Source organism: Pongo abelii, chromosome 12 (assembly GCF_028885655.2).
Source record: "Pongo abelii isolate AG06213 chromosome 12, NHGRI_mPonAbe1-v2.0_pri, whole genome shotgun sequence".
Taxonomy (NCBI): Eukaryota; Metazoa; Chordata; class Mammalia; order Primates; family Hominidae; genus Pongo; species Pongo abelii.
The window spans coordinates 51,621,951-51,645,701 of record NC_071997.2 but is presented as its reverse complement, the minus strand read 5'-3'; the positions used below and the strand labels follow the sequence as shown (position 1 = coordinate 51,645,701).

The following is a 23,751-nucleotide window of genomic DNA, read 5'->3' as shown; positions in this document are numbered from 1 at the left end:
GAAACTGGGTGGCTGATTAGAAACTGTTTCAACTGGGCTAGGCAAGCTGAGTTTGAATTGTTTTGTTTTTATTTTTTGGAAGTTACTACTTTGTTGGTAAAGCCTTTCAAAAACTTTCTTTCCTCATGGATCTGGGGAGGTCATAATGGAACACAGTGTTTAACACTGGCCTTCTTGGCAAGCAAGATAAAAAGCAAAGTTCTAGGAGCAAGTTTATCAAATCTTGTCCTGAGGGCAGATTTCACAGGAAATTCCTTATTAAAAATGCAACACTGTCACCAGGATGATACGGGGCTGCTGAGGGGAGAGAAGGGCATAGAACTAGGGAAGCTCAGTTTGCAAAACAAATTGTACCAACTTCCCAGTTTTCAGATTCACCACTAATTGGTGTGCTGTGTCCCATTATGCTCACCTTTTTTTTTTTCCATGGTGAATCGTATGGTTGTACCTCCAAGTTCTTTCCAAAAGAGACTAGGTGATTTTGCCTGGTAGAAACAAACAGTGTGCGCATGGGTAAATGCAGACAGTCATGGTGCGAAGACAGCCCCAAGAAGCATTTACTGTGGCTCTTTCCTGTGCTAGGCAGTGTGGTAATCATCTGACATGCATCCTACTTGTTTGTAAGTGCCTCCAAGGCATTACGTATTTGTGTTATTTACCACTCGATTCCCCGGTGCCTAGAGTATTGCTTAGATTTGCATATAAAATTTAGTAATAAACTTGTTGAATGTATTTCTGATCTTTATGTAAACCCTGAAGGGCAATGATCATTATTTCTGTTTTATACTGAGTAAACTGAGGCTTAAATTAGTTTAATAACGTGTAAAATTAAATATCAAGATTCATTTACACATTTTTCTGGAACCAGTAAATATACTTGAAATGTAGATCAAGCATCGTTGTTACAATTAAACAGAAATTTTCATGTGTCCTGCTAGCTATTTTTTTAATCAATATTTTTACTTAGGGCATAGCTATTTTTACTGATAGTTTTACTTATGGCATAGCATACTACATTAGTTATATATTTCTGTGTAACAAATTACCCCCAAATTTAACTTGCCACGTGGGCTTTTCTTTAGAGCAGCTTACAACATGGCAACTGTCTTCTATCAGAGTTAAGTAACCAAGTTAGTAAGAAAACAGAAGCCAGCATCATTTTTCATTTCAGAAGTGGCATCCCATCTTTTTTTGCCATATTCTGTTGGTTAGAAGTGAGTTACTAGTTCCAGCTCACATTCAAGGTTGAGGGGATTACACAAAGGCATGAATATCAGGAGAAGAGGAATCACTGGGGGCCCTCTCAGAGGCATCTATCACACATGCATATTTGCAGATACATGAGGATAGGAGAGACCATAAGGGTAATGAATGGCATAACTGGATAAAACAGTCCTAGGGTATGTGGACAAATCCCACAACATGGACTTAATAGGGACATATTCAAATGCTGGTATAATAGCCCTATTACCTTGTGCAGTGGCATTTAGAGCACAAAAGATCCACTGAGGCAAAGTGAAGCCATGCAGTATGTGGACAGGAGGGGGACAGAGGAATAACAGAGCTAGATCGTGGAGAAGGAAGGGCCTAGATTCATTCAAGGTGATTGGAGAAGTGGGTTGGAGTCAAAGAGAACAGATAAGAGTCGGGGAATGGTACATAGACAAAGCTGGTACATAATTCAAAGATCAGTGCGCATGCCAAAGGGAATAAGAAACTAATGGCATCATCAGGAAAAGTTCTATTTGACTTAGGTTTAGAGATTCAAACATTAATTGAAGAAGCTCTTTAGCCTGTGGTGTCAGAAGTCATAACCAAGATTCGAGTGCATGTGTGTAAAATTAGGGGTGGAAGTGAAAGCTCTGAACAGTGTATGAACCCTTAGCCAAGGGCTTTAATGAGATTCCGGCCACCCTTGTACCTCCTAGGGAAGGCACACACCTATAAATACACATAGAAATAAAATAGTCACTATTTGTGAAGTAGACATATAGATCCATTTGCCTAGTAGGTAATGCTCCCACCCAAACATCTCTAAAAAGATTCTGAGCTGAGGATTTTTAAAGTCCCCCGTGGAGGGGTGAATTGGGGGAATACTTAAAGACCTTCTGTTAACTTAATTTATGATCATGACATTCGTTACTAAAATCACTAATATAAAATGGTGGCCAGCTTCTATGATTTGTCCTCTGTTCTTAAGTGGAACTAAAGGGAGAGAGGTGTTACGGCTTCAGTTTGGGGTAGTTTCTACTTCTACACTGACTGTGAATTGGAACTTCAGACTCGGTCTTCTTTTTTTTATTATTTTATTTTATTATTATTATACTTTAAGTTTTAGGGTTCATGTGCACAATGTGCAGGTTAGTTACATATGTATACATGTGCCATGCTGGTGTGCTGCACCCATTAACTCGTCATTCAACTGATTATGCTTCATGGATGTGTGGAATCGTCAAGGCACACCCAGTGCCTTATAAATGCCAGTCAGAGTCCCCTTTGGGCAACTTTAGGGCTCTGGTAGTTTATATCACAGTCTCTTTTACCCTTTTTTTCCCTCTCTTCTGTCATCTAATTAGGGGCCACCTGAATAATCCCTTAGCAGTGTCTGACAGGAACCATTGTTGGGAAAGAATACTTTACCTGTAGAAATAACATCAAACACCACTTACCTGGTATAGGGGACACTGGAATGGCCCCACAGTAATCCTCCAAATTAATATTTTCTGGCTCCAATTACTCTGATCTTTCCCTAATCTTTACCGAATTCCAACTGTTACAGTAGAGGCTCAGTGACTGTCTGTGATGGGGGGAGGATATTGTACTAATTCCTGCACTGGAATTAGCTGCAATTCCATCCCTGTTGTGATATTTTATTTTATTTTTAGATTCCTTTCAATGCTCTTTTTTTTTTTATTTTGTGTTAACAGTTACTAAACTGTTTATCTCTCTCGAACAGGGGCTTTGTCTATTTTCTTTTCTCTATGCTCCATAATAAAATTTGTGCAAGAAACACACTCAGAGTGTGTTGGATGACTGCATCACCACAGTTGGGTGACCCCTGTGCATGCAGATGTGCTTGACTGGCCTTGGTGAACTAGTTGAAAATAGGATTATGAATCTTTCTTTCTCAATGGTGATGCTCCTTCTGAAGAAGCAGAGTCCTGAAAGAATCCTGAGCTCAGGTTTCTGAAAGGTCCCTACAGACCAAACCCAGAATGCCCACTAATCACTTGTTAAATGATTCGTGATACTCTTTAATAAAATTACTGAACCAATGCTAAATGATGGGCAGAAAAAGAGAGACTTGGTATGTGAAATGTGACGCTACTCATTTTGTCCCTGAAATACTGTATGACAAAGGAGTTCTTCATCTTAATTTTCCCCATTTATTCCTGTCCTACTCTTTTACTTCTTTTCCTTCTCTACCCAGCTGGATAGATTGTCTGTGCTAGAAGCAGGACAAGGGTTTAAATGCGAAGAATGAAGCAGAGATGGTCTCCGCCGGAAGGCGACTCATGTGTGAAACAGCTGACATACAGAAATACCAATGAACTAGCCTAATACAGTATACCGAGTGCTGTAATGGTGTGTGTGTGTGTGTGTGTGTGTGTGTGTGTGTGAGATTAGGTTGCTATAAAATTACAGAGAATTGTAGAGAACTGTCTACTATGGATTCTGAGGATTAAAGAAAGCTTCACAATGGCAATTAGTTCTACACTGGAGATTGAAGATTGAGGAGGAGTTCACCTGGGCCAATGACAAGTATGTACATTTCAGTATGAGAGAATAAATCATTCATGGATATGTTGCTATGGGTCCATTTCATATTTGGAGATATTGAAGTAATTCTGTCTAATTGGAACGTTTGAGAATATGTGGTAATGAGGGGTGAGACAGAAAGACACAAGAACCATATAGGCAGATAACAGATGCTTTTTGTGTTTGTTTCTTGATAAAGAGGTTTTATAGTTCTCTCTGTAGTATAGGGAATCATTGGAATGCTTAAAGCAGGGGCAAGGACCTTTTATATACCTGAGGGTAGCGAGGTTACCTGGCTGTTCATCTCCACTACCTTTGGTTGACCTTGGATTTTGCCCTTTGGGTTGTCAGCAGTCCTAGTTGAATATTTAACACAACTTCTCATTCATTTAACTGACTCACACTGTGTTCTGAAACTTCACCCCTGACGTGTCTCAGGAGAATTTATTCCAGAATTTTCTCACCTCTGGTTTAGGATCTCGATCAACACTAGAATGATGCGACGTTGATTTTTATATGCATACTTAACTCTGATTTCATTACTCCTAGAATGTCATCGTTTTGTGGCCTAGTGTGTGCGCTGCATACAGAAATATAGCTAGAATTTGAAAGTTTATCTCTGAATTTGATCACCCTTTCAAACAAAAGCTATTAAGAACAAATCAGCATTTCTGATAAATAACTGTAAAGTGGAGCCTACAGTTTTTGGATGTAATTCAGAAAGCAGAAAGAAGCTTCTATTTATATTCTTATATTAAAAACTGTTAATACACAATGTGTGCATCACAAAGGCAATGCTGCATTTTGTCCTAATTAGTGAGAAGCAGAAGTAGCATCATATTTGAGGAAGTTTGAAACTTTTTCTGTCTCAGTATTACTTTTGGGGTATTTAGTTTTTTTTTTTTTGAGATGGAGTCTCGCTCTGTTGCCCAGGCTGGGGTGCAGTGGCGCCATCTCGGCTCACTGCAAGCTCTGCCTCCCAGGTTCAAGCCATTCTCCTGCCTCAGCCTCCCAAGTAGCTGGGACTACAGGCACCCGCCACCATACCCAGCTACTTTTTTCTATTTTTAGTAGAGATGGGGTTTCACTGTGTTACCCAGGATGGTCTTGATCTCCTGACCTCGTGATCCACCCTCCTCGGCCTCCCAAAGTGCTGGGATTACAGGCATGAGCCATGGCGCCCAGCCTAGTTTTTTTTAGACATTACCAAAGTATTAGAAAAATTAATAGTCAAACTAACATCTTAGGTTCTTTCAAGATGGGTCATTGTTCTGTGAACTTTTGTTTTTATGTCTCATCACTCTTTGTTTTGAGATGAAGTCTTGCTCTGTTGCCCAGGCTGAAGTTCAGTGGTGTGATCTCGGTTCACTGCAACCTCTGCCTCCTGGGTTCAAGCGATTCTCATGCCTCAGCCTCTCGAGTAGCTGGGATTACAGGCACCCGCCACCATGCCTGGCTAAGTTTTGTATTTTTAGTAGAGGTGGGGTTTCACCATGTTGCTCAGGCTATTCTTGAACTCCTGACCTCAGGTGATCCACCCACCTCGGCTTCCCAAAGTGCTGGAATTACACGTGTGAGCCACCGTGCCCAGCCTCATCACTCTTAAAGGCAGAATAGGATAAGACCAAATGAGCAAAGAGCAGCAATGTGGAGACCAGGGATACTGGTGATTAAAGAACAGTAGCAGTTGACCAATCCCTAAATAAATATTGAATGTGCTTAGGATTGGTCTCAGAGAAAGAGTTTCTTAAGGGTCAGACCCAGAAAAACACTGACTTATGGTAAGAAAAAAATAGATGTCTTGTCAGTTACAGTAAATATAATGAATTGAATGAGTTCGAGTTTTATGTTTTACTGGCCAAGGAATATAATAAGATGGTTTAAATATTGAGGCTCAATTGCACTCTGAGCCCCTATTTTAAAAATAAAGAACTTGCACCCTCTCCCCTATTGTTTTTTTTTTCCTTGAAAGGTCGATGGTATTTCTGTTCCAATCTCTTCATAAAAATTCATTGTTTCTGCCACTTCTGACAATCCCAGGTCAATAACACTGTTGTTTATACCAAAGTCCTACCATCCAAATCTCACTAGAGAGATAATGTATGCCATGCTGGTGCAAATAGAATCCTCTTCTCCAAACTAGGTGTCACAGCATTACTAGATGTATTCTGAGTTGCAGAGCATCCCCTATGAAAACAGGCCATTTAGGCTTTAGCTTTCTTCTCTCTCCCTTGGGTGCAGTATCAGGCCAGGATGTGGTTTTAGCAAGATGGCAAAAACCGCAATTATTTTTGCACCAACCTAATAGCATGTCACCTTCTACATTGTCCTCCTCCCCATCTCTTCCTCAGGGTGACCTTGCACAAACAAAGCAACACTATAACCTTTCTCACCCCTTTATATTCGAGAAGGTCTTCATGCAAATAGAGGTGTGTTCATGCAGGTTGGGGTCTGAGTGGTGGGCATTTTCCCACTCAGCTTCTTAGTTGGCAGTTACTAAGACAGAATATTAAGTGTTTGATCACAGTCACAATTTCTGAGGGACTTCCCCACTTAATGATATTCACATTGGTTTCTATCATGTTGTGGGCCATGTGATAGAACTTTATTTTTTCAGAGCTCAGTTCTATAAGAAGTACAACCTTGAGAATAATTTGATTTCTTTTTAAACGTGAATTATGAAAAGATCCAAAGATACAAAAAGAACAGAGACTAATATAACAAATGTCTCTCCTTCCATCTCAAAGGTAACTACTATATTTAAAGTGGTATGTATCCTTTTAGAACATGTAAGAACATATACAAATATATATGTTTAAATTATGCAGAGTTTTCATTTGTGTATTTAAAAATTTTTCACAAATGATGTTTCCTTTCCTACTCAAACGATATTGTTTTTCCCACTCAAACTTTGACCTCAGGGCTTATTCACTTTAATATATTGACTGTCCCCTGACTCACATCCCTAAGTCTGTTTTATCCCACCCAGATGTATTGTCTGTGGATCTGCAATGAGCATATCAAAGTGGTTCCTGAGTTGGAGGATTCAGAATAGGGCTGGAGTAGATACTGTTGACAGAGCTCCCTTAAAGCAGTTATTTTCATTCTCAGGTTTTGTATAATTTTCTTCTTAACTCTTTGAATATATAACCTAGCAGGAAACAACTGTAACCATAGAGACACAAAAACATTTTTGTGACTCCAATGTACAATTACTTACCCCTCCTAATCAGTATCTCTTTCGAAGTTAATATTTGGCCAAGCCCCTAGAGAATGCCCCAAATCACAGGGAGTGGATTTTACTAGATTTTGTCAAAGCACTTGCCGAAATAATGTGTAACCATTGTGCTCGCATCTGTAGTAGAAGGGTACCATTGTGTCTGCATGCTCAATATGATTAATACTATGCTTTAATTTGTTTACCTATGCCGATAAGTATGAAATTACATCTCATTGTTTGCATTATTTCTCTGATTATGGGTGAAGTCTCACTGTGTATTTATCAGCAATATGGATTGCTTTTCTGTGAACTGAGTGTACTAATTATTTGTCAGTTTTTAATATTTTTCCTTATTGATTTCTGGGATTAGTCTATTTATTTTATGTACATGTAGGAGCACTAATTCTTTATCAGTTATACCCATAGGGATAAACAGTTTTATGCCTCTGAAAGCTACTTTGTAGTATTACATAGAACTATAACATCACTGATGGTCATACTCATGGCAACGTAGACATCATGGAATGGCATTAATATAACTCAGTTTAAGAAAGAGGGAACTTGTAATTGTATTTAAGAAGATACTTATTCTCAAATTCTAATATATACAAAGATAATTTCATGTTCACTATTGAGTCATTTAAAAAAGTTTATTCCCAACACAAATGAATAACTCAAATTGTCTGAGTTTAATGCAGTGGTTTTTAGAAATATAGTTTTATTTGATTCATATTTGTGGCAGTACAGCTTAATATTTCCCAAATTCTTTTATCTAAATATAGCTTAAAAGCCCAAATGAAAAATTCAAGTAATATAGAGAACCAATTATAGTAATTCATCCATAGAAGGAGATTTCCCCACGCATGCTGTGATTTCGATAATTTCTACTAAAGTGTGGGCACACAGTTTTCCTCTAACCCTGCTGTCTTCCCCTCCTTTTTTAAGTCTATCTTTTCCTGGTAGAAATACATTTTTCCAGGAATGTTTTATCTTGAATACTCTGACCCTAGAGAGTAAAGTAATTTAGCAGAATTTCTCACACAGGGATCAAAATGGATATTAAAGTATCCACAGAGGGTGAAAGTGAGTATAAAGACGAATCAGGCATGAAAGTTCAGGAATGGAAACAGATGAATGATGTTTCTATTTTATCATCCTTGTAAATAAAACGAATATGCTTTTGGCTTTCATTTACTATACAAATTGATTGTTACAGGATAATAGCTGAGAAAATTGAATTATAATTTTTGAGAATCAGTGAATCAGCAGCATCTTTTGAGAAGTTAGTGGAGGTATTCCAGACACTCTGCTGAGTTTACTTTCCACAAATCTCTAGGGTGTGTGCAGGATCCCTGTGAAAAGAACGAAGTGTCAGCATTTTAGAAATTCATATACGTATCCTCTTTCACATCCAGGTGGTCCTGGTAAGATGGAACACTTTATCTTTGAGCCCATTGGTCTTCTCTTTCCATAGGCCTTTCTGCTGAAATGTGCTGTGTCTGTCTCCCTCTTTTCTATTACACAGTCCTTCCCCATCTTCCCTTGCTCCACCCTCCCCTCCCCCATGTCGCAAGTCCTGCATTTCTGACAAAAGTGGGAAGGGTTGTATCATTTCATCCACACTGATTGTGAAGCCATTTGGGTTAAGGTCTGCTACTCACCAGCTATGACTGTAACATCCGATATTAGTTAAATATTTATTGGTACTTCCAAAGGGCCAGATTCCACCCAAAACTTTTTTGCATTATCCCACTGAATCATGAAGTAGGATTTTATTATATTTTATAGACAAAGAAACAGGTTAAAACGTGGCCAAGGATTTGCAGTAACCAGTAACCAGCAGTAACCAGCAGAAATACAACTCAGTTTGGGGTTAGGGTAACATGAACACTATATTCACACACTACACCACACTACACCACACTACTGTGCGCAGGTTTCAAAAACTTTCTCTTTTGCAAACCATCACCATGCATAGAATAACAATTGGGAAAGTTTCCTTTCCCTGCTGCCAAGGTAACTGTCATAAAGACTACTAAATTGGGCTCACTTCAAACTGGACAGATGAGTGTCTTTGCTCCACTTAACTTTTAGAATGCCCGAGGACCTGCCACTTTGCCCAAGAGCTGGAATAAGAGGTAGTGAGAGAAAAATTGCCTAATCCTCTGCTTTTTATTTTTAACCCAGTGATGCCACGCTTTGCTGAACAAGTAGAGGTTGCCATTGAAGCCCTGAGTGCCAACGTTCCTCAACCATTTGAGGAGAATGAGTTCATCGATGCCTCTCGCCTGGTGTATGATGGCGTTCGGGACATCAGAAAGGCTGTGCTGATGATCAGGGTATGTGAGGCCTCTGTAGCTCAGAGTGGGTCAGATCTCCTAGTAGGAAACTAAAGAGCTAACTGTCTTATTTGTTATTTATTTTGTAATTACTGAGTTTAACTTGGTAAGCCGTTTGGCTCCTTATTAGTCAGACAAGGTGAGCTTTATACTTATGAAGGGATGAGTAATATCAACGAGCTCAAGTGAGCACCAAGTATTCTGAAGGGCAACACCCTGCCTACTTCTTGCAGGTATTATTTCCTCAGTTTCATACAACCTTTAGGCATACCCCTGCTATTTTCCATTTGTACCTCTTGCTAACACTCTTCCCATCAGGATCCAAAGACCATGGGCTGGAAAGAAATGAAGATTACACTGCATAGTAGTGTTTATAATAACACATAATAATAACAGTTATTATCATGCAACTATGAAGTGATACATAATTACATTCTCTTTGTATAAAAATAATTCAGACATTATAAATAAGGCTGGATAGCCTAACATCAAACCTCTTATTACCCATTCCACTATCTTCCCATCTTCAGACTTCTCTTGTTAGGTAGGTGTGTCTTCCAAAATGTTGTCTAAATGATTAATATATATATTCACAGGCATAGAAAATATATATTTTAGTTGATTTAAAAACTCATACAGTATCATTTGCAACTTTCTTTGTTCACCCACAAGGCACATTCACATATGTCTGTTAAGACATCTAGCTATCCTCATTTTATTTAACTGCTGTATAATCCATTATTAGATGACTTTTTTCCCCTTATCTTACCAGCAGTTTAGCATAGTAATGTCCAAACATATTTATTGGCCACACAATAATCTTTGTTTCTTCAAATATACTGCATATGCAAAAGCACATTTATTGCTATTATGTTTGAAGCAGAGGTGGGGCTTGTGCAGTTCTAATACCAAAAGCATGCTGTCCAGTAGAATGGTATCCACACTTGTAACTTAAAATATTCTAGTAAACACACTACAAAAGCAAAAAGAAAAAGATGAAATTAATTATAATTTTAAAAATATATTTTATTTAACCAAATGTATCCAAAATATCATTTCCTGGCACACTATGGTGTTTTGTTTGGCACAGAGCCTAAATCTTTCTCTCTCTCTCTTTCTGTGTGTGTGTGTGTGTGCGCATGTATGTGTGTGTAAGTGAGGGAGAGACAGATGACTAGAAATATGGGAGGGGGACAGAGAAAAGAGATATAAGAATTGGAAGAGAGGGCAAGGAAAAATAGTCAGCCTTTTAGGCCCATAACAAATTAAATCATTTTTGTACTAACTTGTGAAATAAAGTAATAGACCATGAGAGTTATATTTTCAAAGCGTTTGGTACTAAATCCCACTGTAATCGTTAAGATATATTCCCTCTTTTGCCATTTTTCTGCTTTGTTAGCCTTCACGTGACAACCATTCATCTGGGAGGCTGAGAAAGTTTATAGCCATCATTCACTTACTTGTTCATGAGCTGTAACACACACACACATACACACAATTTTAGATAAAATGTCGTATCTTTGTCACATAAAGTGTCATTTCTCTATCTCGACATTTCAAATGATTTGATTAGATGGATTTCACACCACTTAAAATTTAGGAGGAGAGAAATGTACAGTATATACAAATTGTTATTTTTAAAATCCTTCTCCATTCAGCACCCAAATGGCTTCATTTTGCACTTAAATAATTTCTTGGTTTTCTTTGTGAATGTAATGATTGAGTCTACTTTAAAAAAATCCCTTGTGCTAAGGAAGATAAACAATAGGACAAGTAGAATTGTTTCTTTCCCAGAAAATTTGACCATAGCTCCTTCCTTCCCAAAGGCTGCAAAGAAAGATTTTTCTTTTCCCAAAAACAATACAGAAAGGACCCTGAAGGGTCAAATTCTTTATCATCTTGTCTCTTGGCAGTCAATACGTATTTAATGGTGATGTTGGTATCCGAGTGCTTCAGGCCAGCTCCAGGCAACCCTCTGAAGTAGACAAAGCTTGTTCTGACTATATTCCAGCCTCAGCTGTCAGGACCTTCCTTTTCTGTTGGAGCAATCTACTCTACCCCTCTTCCATGAAACCATTTTTTTGTGGGTTTTTTTGTGGTTTTTTTGTGTGGTTTTTTTTGGTGTGTGTGTGTGTGTGTGTGTGTGTGTATGTGTGTGTGTGTGTGTGTGTGTGTTTGCTTCTTCCTGAGGCTTGTCCATTGGGATCTGTTAGGTACATAGGAATTTTCTGATTATTCCCACAAAGTGGCTTAAAAATATATATGCAAATCTGGCAGACCAACATATAGTCATTTCTCATTTCTTACAGTAGTTAGTGTTCTGCAAATTCACTGTGAACACCAAATTTGTGAATCTTGAATCATTGCTCCTAGCAGAAATACAGGGTTAGGTTACTGTGAGCTTCTGGCTGCACTTTTATCAAGTGATCAATACTTAACCTTGTTTTATGTGAGTTTGTGTTCAAAGACACCTTCTTTAATATGTATGGTTTTTTGGGGGAGCCAAGGCGGGTGGATCACCTGAGGTCGGGAGTTCAACACCAGCCTGGCCAACATGGTGAAACCCTGTTTCTACTAAAAAAAAAAAATACAAAAATCAGCCAGGCATGGTGGCACGCATCTTTAATCCTAGCTACTTGGGTGGCTGTGGGAGGAGAATTGCCTGAACCTCCCGGTTCAAGGCAGAGGTTACAGTTTAACTTCACATCTCCCAAACTGTGTATCAAGGTGCCCTGGAGCATTGCCAGATATTTTAAAATTTCAAGGGTAGCACGTAGACATCTCTTGAATTCTGTATGAAATATGTTAATCAACATGGCCTCTTAAGGTGTCTAGTTTTATTAATTAGTTAGAAATAGTTCAGTATGATTAAAAATTGGTAATTGTCTTGGTTATTCATTTATTTGCTGAAAGCTTATTAGATGTCCAAACTTTTGGAGTTGCCCTAAATACAGAGATGAACAAAGTGGACAAAAGTCTCTAACCTCACAGGATTTCTATTCCTCTGGTAGGAGACAAAGAATAAACAAGGAAATATAATGTCAAACATTGTGCCACAGAGAAAACCAAAGTAGCCTAAAGGGGATAGAACTTCTGGTGGGCATGGATTTTATGAAAGGAGGTATCTGGGTGGCATTTGAGAAGATACTGGGAGAAGGAAGAAGAAATAAGCCATAACGGTACTCAGGTGGAGCATGTTTCGGGCGGAGGGAATGGCAAGTGCAAAGGTTGGAGCCAGGAACTTGACCTAGAGACCTAAGGACCTTATTGAATGAGTTGGGAGCCACTGGAGGGTTCTGAGCAGGGGAATAGTGTGATCTGACTTAGACCTTAAAAGGACCACCATGGCTATGCTGGTGAGAACAGAATGTATGGGGCAAGAGCAGAAGCAAGATCAGTTAGGAACCTCCGGAATAATCAAGGCCAGGCCAGAGTTGCTGGTCGCCAATCACTCCTGACTAGGGAGTTTTTTCATTTTGTTGTTGTTGTTTTCTTGTTTTTTGTTTTTGTTTTTTTGTTGTTGTTGTTGTTTTTACCTTTAGATCTCCAATTTGATTTTCTAGTCTGCAGCCCATTCCAGTGGTGTTGAGCTCTGTTGGGAAATTCTACCTCATGCATCTCTCAAGCTCTCCTGCCAACCTATATTCTCAGCCTTCTCCCAGTGAAATTCTCATACACATTTGGGCCCTTTCTTTCAATGGTTCTTATTACATTTTATGAAAAATGAGAAAATATTGAAGGATTCAGAGTCATTTCACCAGGTCTCATTTGTAGAATATACTCAACAACTCACATGTCCAGGTGAAATGACTGAATCCTTCAATACTTTCTCACTTTGTTTCTCTATAGAGGCTGTTGCAGAGGAAATAGAGCACCAGCAGCAGGTGAACGGGTCCTGTTTTGCAACTGACATGTGGTATGACCCTGGTCAAGCCACATGATCTCCCTGGGCCCCTGTAATGGGCACAAGTTGATCTCATAGACTCTTAGGAGAGATTTTGGAGTCTGAATACTTTGTGCCATTTTACAGATATGACCCACTTCCACAACAAAACATAGTGGAACCAGGAAACTAGGAGTAGACTTTAAATAGTTTCTGTTTATTGAAAAAAGCCTTCCCAAAGAGCACATAGAATTTTCACCCTCAGTCTCTATCCTCCAGTACAGCGAACTATTTATTTTATTTATTCCTTTACCCTGTAACACTATCTAATAATACAAGTGTAATCTTCCAGGGCCCATTTGCAGACCCTCTGTAATTTCCCATGTTTCCTTTAATTCATGGAGGTCTTTGACCAACTAAAAAATAGCACTCATAGTTTTAAAAATGTGTAATTCAAAAAATAATGCCATGAGTAGGAGACATACTCACATGCAATTAGCAAACTGCACATGCACAGAACTTTTTATATGGATGAGTTGGATGGGTTTGTTGCATGTTTAAGGTACATGTAAATAGCTTAAGCTCATCTATTTGCCTGGTGGTATTTATGATGGTTAAAATCATGGGCTCCGAAACCTTCAACTTGTTCCCCACCTCCATCGCTTGCTAGGTGTGATGCTTTGGAAAATATACTCAACAGTTCTGAGCCTGTTCACACACCTATAAAATGGCAATTACATTTATTTCATTAGGTTTTTGTAAGGATCAAATTCTTTAGCTGAATGCCTGTCCCATAGTGGGTGGTAAACAATGATTGCCATTATTATTGCTGTTGTTGTTATTAGGTGTTATATTTTATTATTAAGCACAGTAATTATCACCATCATTTATGAATTTAGTTAATTTTTATGGTTCCTAAAGCATTTTCCTATACATCTGAGCTTAGCAGTCCTCTGGGGCAGAAAGTGCAAATAGCAATTATAATCTCTGTTTTATGAGCAGGGAGACACAGAAGTAGTGAAACTAAGTGACTTGTGAAAGACATATAGCTTGTGAATGGCAGAGTTAGGTCAAAACATGCAGGTCCCCTGAGTCCTCGTCCAGGTTAATATCTCTTTTGATTTTAATGCTTTTCTTTATTTTGGTTCTTGGGCCATTGTCTCTTGAATAAAAACTCATCATTATTAGCCTTATGCTGCCAGGTTGGGTTTGTCATTGACTCATCTACTAAATGCACAGATCACTGAAATGTTTGGACACAGTACTATAAGAACTGTCATATTCTGCTTATTTTTGTTGAATGAGATTTTCGATTTACTTTTTCTCTTTCAAGAACTAATGACAAAAAGCGCTTGTAATCTTGTCATCTCATCTGTCAGCTGAATTTACCAACTTGCTATAATTGTCCCACAGTACACTGCAAAAGAGGGAGGAATGATCAGAGAATATTGTCTCTGTCCACAATAAAAATACAACCAGTTATTTGAACTGGGCTCTGCCTACTGTACCCCTGCTTTAGTTAATAAAATATGAGAACAAAACCTCTTTCTTCTCTCCTTATTTTAATATTCCTATGAAAGTAAATATCTGTAGATGACTGAGTGAATGTTAATAAGGTTGATGGTGAGAGAGAAGGAAAAACAAGAGTGATATGCCAAAGCTTGGAAAATTACTAGGCATAACGTGATATTGGCATGAAGGACCCCATTTTATGCCTGTCTGACCAATCTCAAGCCTTCATCAATAACCACACCTGATTAATTACACTGTGGTAGCCAAAGAAACCAGCAGAATAAAAATGTGCCCTTTTGGATGGGGAATGGGCAACTACATCATCGGTATTCCTTGTGGTCTGCTCTTTTCTTTTGAAAGACAAAGCCCTGGAATGTGGTCCTACTATATGCCAAGAGGCAGTCTGTGGAAGACCATCACCTGTCAGGCTAATCTCACACTGATTCACTCACTCACTCTTGTGCACCATCCTTACCACCTTTCGAATTTAACCTCATAGAGTTAGCAAAGCCTTAGAGCAAGCTATAACGTCTCATGCCTCAGTTTTCCTACCTGGAAAATGGAGAAAATAATGTCTACATCATAGGAGTGTTAAGAAACCTGCATGACTTAGTGCCTGTAAAGCACTTAGAAAAAACATTGACAGACACATACATGGTAAGCACTTAATGCACAGTTACCTATTATTATTGCCATTGAAGATGGAAAGGTGTTTTATTCCTGGGCTTATGGATTCTTTCTTATCTTTTCCTTATCACTGACTTTATAGATTGGAAAGGATCTTGATCTAACTCTACTCTTTTTAAGCAATTTTACAACTTCAGTTCTTGCTAAATTTGTAACGTGAATAAACTACAACAAAAACTAATAATGAGAAGTATGTTTGGAGTCAGACACACCTGGGTGTTTAGATCTAACTTCTGGTTCTTTATTAACTAATTTAGGGATATGGGGCACATGGCTTAACTTCTTTGCACCTTGTATTACTTACCTGTAAATAGAGAATGATCCCTAATGTCACTGTGCTCATCTGAGCTAAATTGATAATACATATGTAAAAGTTATTTAATCCTTTATGGGTATGTGGTAATCAGTAGCTTCATTTCATAAACTTTGTTGAATGAATTGATTTAAAAATCCTAATAATAATGATGGGCCAGGCACAGTGACTCATGCTTGTAATCCTAGCACTTGGGAGGCCAATGCGGGCAGATCGCTTGAGGCCAGGAGTTCGAGACCAGCCTGGCCAACATGGTGGAACCTTGTCTCTACTAAAAAATACAAAAATTAGCCAAGCATGATGGTGTACACCTGTAATCCCAGCTACTTGGGTGGCTGAGGCACAAGAATCACTTGAACCTGGGAGGTGGAAGTTATAGTGAGCCAATATCCCACTGTTGCACTCCAGCCTGGGCTATACAGTGAGACCCTGTCTCAAAACAAACAACAAACCCTAAGTAATAATGATGGCAAACATTTAAAAAATACCTACTCTGTGTCTGATACTATACAGTAATACATTGCCTAATCTTCACAGCAATCATAGAGGTAGCTACTATTAGCAACCTCAATTTACAGAGGAAGAAGTCAAACTAAGAGAGGTACGATAGTTTATTTATGAGCACATAGGGGCTCATATTCAGGCAGTCTTGACTCTAGAGTCTGTGCTTATAACCTTTATACCTTGTGGCTTTGTGACCAAATCAGATATTCCATCAGGTCTAGCCTTTGGCCTGGAGATAATCAACTTTTTTGTTTATAGAGCAAAAGTGGATTATAGAAGTATAGGTGTAAATTTTGTTGTTGATGGATCTTTTCTTTCAATAGATTTGGATGGGTGGAAATAATACACAAATATAATTTTTCTTAAAATTAGCATATCACTGCAAGTTAGACTTACTATACCTGTATGAGGAAATAATAAATAAAATATATTTTTTAAAGTAAATTAGGGCAGCTTGATTTTTCTGACTGCATTTCAGCTAATACTCACCCACATAGCTGTGTGGGTGCTATGTAGGATGCTATAAGCTCTGTTTTCTGGGGGATATTTAGCCTTTGCAATGAAGTGTGTGGATGGGGGTGAAGGTTATCAATTTAAATATGCTGATTTATTTCTTTTTGTCTTTAGACCCCAGAAGAACTAGAGGATGATTCAGACTTTGAGCAGGAAGATTATGATGTGCGTAGCAGGACAAGTGTTCAGACTGAGGATGACCAGCTCATTGCAGGGCAGAGCGCACGGGTGAGTGGACACCTAAGACTATGGCTTGGCACACAGGGACCGTGTTTACTAAAATGGTTTGAGGGTATTTCTAAACTCCAGAGATGTGGTACCCCAGAGATTCATGGGTCAGAAATCTGTGCTCTCATTTGAGGTTGTTTATAGCAAATCACATTTTACACAGTGAAAATAACCACCACTGCTCCTGATTCCTCTAACTCCTCTCTTTTGCTATCACTAGAAACATAGCAACCACATCACAGCAAGCTTTTATGTGTATAATTGATTTTGTTGGGGTTTGGTACTAGAATTAGATGATAAACTGATAGGGGACACGGTAGTACTCAAATTTTGCATTGGCACAGTCACCATTGTTCTTCCTGAAGTCTCCAAGCTTGTCAACACAAAGGCAATGACGAATGGGGAATCAGGGCACTACTTTGTTTATAGCTGGGCTGATGCTCCATACAATGGCCTATGTTCTATGATATCTAAGATGGTATCTTTTGAAATTGGTTCAAGGCCATTAGATAGAGAACTTTTTGTTTCCTCATGATGCCTGTCTACTCCCATGGTGGTATTCCTAGATCTGTCTGCCATGTGATAGAAAAATAGAGACAAATTAGAAATATTCAAGTTTAAGGCAAGGATCAGGAAGCAACAGAGAGAGTACCAGCTCTGCCTGACATTTGAGTACTCCATGATACTGTTCACCAATGCATTTGGTCTAAAGAGCATCCTAAATTTGGATCAATCTGATTAGCTGTATCACCCAGAGAGTAGGTGTACGTAATCAAGGCTGGTTGTAAGAGATGAAATCTTTAGAGACTGCATAGGAGGATGAAATTTTCCTCCCCTTAAGGGCTCAGTTTCCAAAGAGTAAAAACAATCAGATTATAGTATAACTGAGAATTAGATATTCTAATTTTCTATGTTAAGTTTTATTTAAATAAAAGATAATGAATAGAAAGCAAGAGGTTGAGAAAGAGAAGGTAATTTAAAATAGAAATTGGGAAATGCCAGAAAGCCCACACTGCCTTAAGAATTATGAAAGAAAAATAATCAGAGGTTAAAATAAAGAGGACTTGAAGGAGATGTTTAGTCAAGAAAGACTTTGTGTCTAAAACCCAATTTCTCTTATATGCTTTATGCCCTGATATTCTCACCCAACAATCAAGTGACCCAAATGATATAAACAAACATTTATAGGAGGGATGTGAAGGTAAAAGAATATTAAAGACAAAGGCTTTGATTTCAGACAGATTTGGTTTTGAATTATAAAGGGCAGCGTTAGAACCATGCTCAAAGCTACATGTTGCTTAATTTTTCTGAGTTTCAGACCTATCTCTAAAATGTGAATAACAGGATTACCTGATAGGATTCTCATGAAGATTTAATTACTTAATATTTGTAAAATAATGGGCACAATATTAGACAAACAGTAAGTGCTCAATAAAGATGACTGTGATAATTATCATCCTTTCTAAGAGAAATCCTTTTCGATCACATGATGGTGGGACAATAGAAAAGTTTGCATAGAGCCCACTATTTCAAAAATTCCTTGCAAACTCTATTTAATCCCCCCTAAAATTTTGAAAATTGGAAAGGTCAGTAACTTGAAAATCTTTTGACTCTGTGTTGGCAAAATGTCAGATGAATTAAACAGTCAATTCATCTTCAGAATTAAGTAAAACCAGCATTTTTATGTCACTGACAAAGGGCAATTTTGAGTAATTCATCCAAACATGAGGCAATTCAAAGTCAATTTAATTGACTAACTGCAACTCAGTATACATACAGCCTAGTATCCACTAACTAGTTTTCTTAAAGACAAAGACAGGTTGTACAACTCATCTTGCTTCATAAGCACCATCTTGTCAAAATGGCATGAACAGTCCCACTTTTACGAGGAAGAATAGAGTCCCAATATACTTCTGTTTCATTGGGAACCTAATTCTAGTCTCATTTACATTAGACTTCAAGTCAATGATGATGGGTGGAAATACAATTCAGAGACTCCTGTCTTTATCATCTATTATTTCTTCACACTAGTGTCTTTCCTGAGAGTTTTTTTCAGCATGAATTATAAACAGGGTCCAAGATAGTAAGAACAGAGCACTCCTATAAATTCAGCACTTGCTCATTTGTCTTTGAGGTCTATCTTGTGGTCTGTATGATTAACTTGCAGCAGACAACATTACTTACTGAGTCAGCCTATTTTAGCCTGTAATTATATGATGACAAATCAGAGACATGGAATTATGGCTGTTAAGTTGGAAATAAGAAGGTGCATTGAATTGCCGAAATGATAGATGGTCAGACTTTTGAACCAGCAAAGTGTGCTAAGTTGGTCCAAATTGTGAAGGAGGCGAACTTTGTCTTTGACAGAGGCATTTGCTCTTCCCTGCAGCAAGTCCTCCCATGTTAATGATATTACTTTGTGTTCACATTTAGAGAAAATCTCCCTTTCTAAAAATGGTAAATTAATCTATAAGAAGGTTTGAGTGGGAGATAAGCTTTTAGTAACCCCATCCAACATTGCTCTCAAATTCTGAAATTAAAGTATTTCAAAAATGTCCTTTATATGCCCATGTCTGCTACTTGCCTACAACATTCTGAGGGAGAGGAGAGTGGGGGCGGGGGTTTAGGAGGGGTGAATGAATGGGAATCAATATGGGTGGTGGTGATCTGATAAATTATGGAGGTGATCTTACCCTTTGATCCTAGACATGACATAATATAAACTTTCTCCACAGGCTGGCATAGTTAAAATAGGTTAGTGACAATTGCTAGGCACTTAACCTTGGTGATACAATATATTATTTGGAGTCACACAGACCTGATTTTAAATATGGACTTAGTGAAGCTGTGTGACTTTGGGGCAACTATCTTAACCTCTCCACACTTCATCTCCTCATATGCTACCTCATAAGGTCATAGGGAGAATTCCATGATAAAATGTATCACAGGATTTATCATATAAATATGTAATAATTAAGTTGGTGGTAATGGTGATGATGCTTGTGGCTTGAGCTAATCATTCATTAGAAGGCTGACTAAATAATTTCACCTGAAAGAGTTGGATAATTCAGGCAATCATGAGAGTTTTTACTTGAGTTAATGGGACAATTACCTCAATTTTCCAATTCACTTCACAGCTAGAGACTGGTAAGAATCAAAGGACCCACTCCTTAACTACTTATATTTATTATACTGCTTTAAAGTCAAGTGAGTAGAAACAGGCACGTTGAGTTTTTAGTCCTTTTAATTGTTATTTATAAACATTCTTGTACTTGAAACTTAATGTTAGCCTCTTGCTCTAGGCTTAAGAATTGAACACTTGTCAGTTTGGGGACCCGTAGACTTTAAAAATCATTTTTTTCTCTGGAAATTGGAAGATAATTATATCAAAATCTCCTTGAGATTTAAATTGAAGAAAGGATTTGGTGCTATCTGAATGGTTGTTTGCTTTTATCAGTGATTTTCACTTTTAGTGTAATAGGTATGGTTTATAACAATCACCAAAAAATGGTTGGTGGTTCAGAGGAAAGGCTGGGAGGGACTCTGGGGTAGGGGGAAGGAATCCTTTTGGATTAATATCTCTGATACCACTAATTTGGGACCCCACATCAGGCAGATCAACAATTTGGAGAGCTGTGCTTGGCTACTGTGGAAAGCAGAAACTTCAACCTGTCCTGGGTAATCATATCATACAAACAGAAAATCTGATATGTTCCCTTTCCTCTTGGCCATGAAGATAATTTTTGTCATGTTCCCTTAGTTTGAGGGAATGAACAATTGCATGTTATGTATTTTATATTGAGTTTGATTTCAGTGTAGCTGGCTTCTATTTTTTTCTAGCTAGAATGGCTTTAATGTGTTAACATTTCAAACTGCTGAGTTACATTGATAAGACCTAATTAAAACTCATGTGTTGAATTCTAATTTGATTAACTTGCAAATTTCACAGTTTGTGATCTACTGTTTATAGATGACCTTTTTTTAAATTCCAGTTTCAGAAAAGGTCAATTATGAATTTTTAAAAGCAAGAGCATTTTAAGAATATTTAGGAAGAGACTTCAGCTCATTGATAGCTACATAAGCAGAAGCAAATGGAAGGATGCTTTCACCCAAGTCACACACCATTAAGTGTATTATGCAGGTCAAGCACCCCTAGAGTCAAAATAATATCTTCCTTTGCAAACTTGCATTGGAGGGGACAGTTTTTCTTCAGAATTGTGTCCTTAGAATGTGTGTGTCAGTTCTGGCAACTTCTCTTGAATTATGTTAATGCAGTGAGTGGAAAAATGTTTAAGCAGTCAAAAGATGTTTATTAAGCTTCTACTCTGGGCAGGATATGGCAGCCTAAACCCTAGGGAAGCATATAAAGAAGTTAGCGGTAGGGCATTAATAGGAATTAATTAGAGAGCAAAGCAAAGCAGTTAATATTCAAGTGCTAAATTGTATTATGGAGATGCAAGTGCTATAGTTGACAGAGAAGTATACACCTTTCAGTGCACAAATTAACCTTGTGTTGGGACAATGAAATGTGCATTGCCTTTCATCTGGGGATTGAACATTGAGTCTGGGAGTCTGCTGATAGTTTTACGGATTCTTTTACAGAGAAGCACCTAGTGAATGTTTTAAATGATGCTGGTTTAGGACCTGTGAGGTCTAAGTAAAGCATGATTCGCTCTTCTGTATGAGGAGGACAATAAACCAAAAACAGCAATAGGTCATCAGAAAGGGATAGTTAAGGAAAAAAGTGCATATTTAATTTCTGTAAATCAAACATATCTCAAATATAGTGGAATAGCTGTCTTGCTATGAACACAACATTGCAAATGTGAGCTTATAATAAACTCTTGTATCTCAAGCACCTTTTTAAATACAGTTTTTAAAGCTACTTTATCTTTCAAGATATAGTATTTTAAATATCTTAATAGTATTCATACAAGTCTGGATTTTTAAATATGGATTAAAACTTACACATACACATGCATATCCAAACATACATACACGTGCTATTTAAAGCCACATAAATGCATCCATGGAAGTTAGTAGATGTGGCTACTAGTAAGAAGCATCTGGGCAGCCACTGGTTCAAGGATACCTTTAGTCAAATCAGACACCATAGGCAACTCATGTCTATGGCATCCACCAGGATGCACAGCGTGGCGAGCAGTGCTAGTGATTTCGGTGACCCTTGCCCCACTTGGTTGAGGACCCCAGGACAGTGGGTAAGTTGCATGGCCAGGCACAACTGATGATCCAGTTGTGTAGAGTGGTTAAGAATGATCTTAGTTCAGGTGGGTTTGAATCCTATTCCTAGAGCCTATTGTGTGATATTAGGAATTTTATGAATTTCTCTGGGCCTAGATATTATTATTAAAATGGGGATAGTAATAGTATTAGAATGATTAAGTAGATTGTTATTTGACATACATAAGCCTCAGCACAGTACCCAGTATTTGTGGATATACATAAGGAATCATAACAATCTTCTATTTGTAGATAGTTGCATAGACCCCGAGCCCATCCCTTTCCCTATGGCAACAAAGAAGTGAGACAGAGGGGTAGTTGGAAAGGCAAATTAATGGCAGAAATTATAATATAATGTTAATGATAAGTCTATACATGCTTACTTTAATTTTATTTGAAAAAACACATAGTATTTAATTTGCTGCCCACCATCACCTTTTGAGGTGATTATTTGCTATGCCCATATTCTATCTGAAGAGATCAGTGATAGATCCATATAACGGTGAAGTCTTAACCCATGTCAGCTACAGAGCCCTTGTTGAACCCAGTTTTTCTGAGCTCACATTGCCTGATACCTCTATTAGACCTTAGTTATAGTCCTTCCAAATTCATTCACTCACACCGGGAGAAGATTTATAATTTAGGAAGCATTTTTCTCGTGTTATTTTACTTGTTCATTGCAGAAACTGCAGTCCCCCAAACTGTACTCTCTTGACCTGTCTTCTGGAAAATATGGGTATCCCAGAAGCAGGGGAATTGGAAGTACCTGTTCACATTCCCCTGTCGTCTGTGAAGCAGGTTGCATGCAGTTTTGGGAGGATGTGATAAGGTGATGTCAGACATTTCATTCAGGGCTTGCTACCTAAATGGTGTTTAACAAATATAGTTGATTCTCATTACTCCTGATAGTTATGTTCTATAAAGTCATCATGAACATTTAATTAGCAAATATTTAATCATTGGTCCTAGGGGAAATACAGCAGTAGGTTCCTCAGAGCTGCCAGTCAAGACATTTTCTTCAACTGATCAATACATAGCTATGTTTAATGGGTGTTTCTGTTTAGACACTTTATATTTTTGATTCATTAGCATTGAACTCACAGCCAATAACTCTGTAACTCATGCCTGATTGAAGCTTAGCTAACACATGTATTTTCTCCATAAGGCACATGCCAGCCTTCTCGTGCTCAGGGACACTAGACGCACTTCAGCACCGTGCTTGGAGCCATTTTAAACAGCAAAGTTACTAACAAAAAGCACAAAGATATGAAAAATGTAGCATTAAATAGACTGCAAAAAGTACACTTGTTTACAGTATGAGAGCTGAAAAAGGAAGGCAGAGCATTGCCTTGTTCAACCTCATCTGGGAATGTGCATGTCAGGCAACTCAATTTTTTTGCTGCTCTGCCCACATTTGCAAATGACCATGAAAATGCTACAAGCCTTGATTTTGGGGTTGCAAATATATTTTAGAGAGTAGGCAAATTGGCAAATGAAGACTCCATGAATAAGAAGACTGCAGTTCTCCTTTTTCTACATTTTCTTACCTAGC

General features: G+C 38.1%; 1 protein-coding gene and 1 long non-coding RNA gene across 10 annotated transcripts in view; one reads left to right on the top strand and one right to left on the bottom strand.

The window, feature by feature from the left end:
- Positions 1-23,751, top strand: part of CTNNA2 (catenin alpha 2) — a 1,140,166-nt gene that overhangs the window by 1,056,644 nt on the left and 59,771 nt on the right. For all 9 annotated transcript variants that reach the window (NM_001133576.1, XM_063713280.1, XM_024241972.3 and 6 more), the window contains 2 exon segments: positions 9,167-9,318; positions 16,845-16,958. In NM_001133576.1, coding sequence (NP_001127048.1) covers positions 9,167-9,318; positions 16,845-16,958 — 266 coding nt within the window.
- LOC129057664 (uncharacterized) overlaps positions 10,069-23,751 on the bottom strand; it is a 43,933-nt gene continuing 30,250 nt past the window's right edge. Inside the window, exon 5 of the long non-coding RNA XR_008522330.1 lies at positions 10,069-10,291. This is a non-coding gene — a long non-coding RNA (uncharacterized LOC129057664). The remainder of the gene's footprint in view (positions 10,292-23,751) is intronic.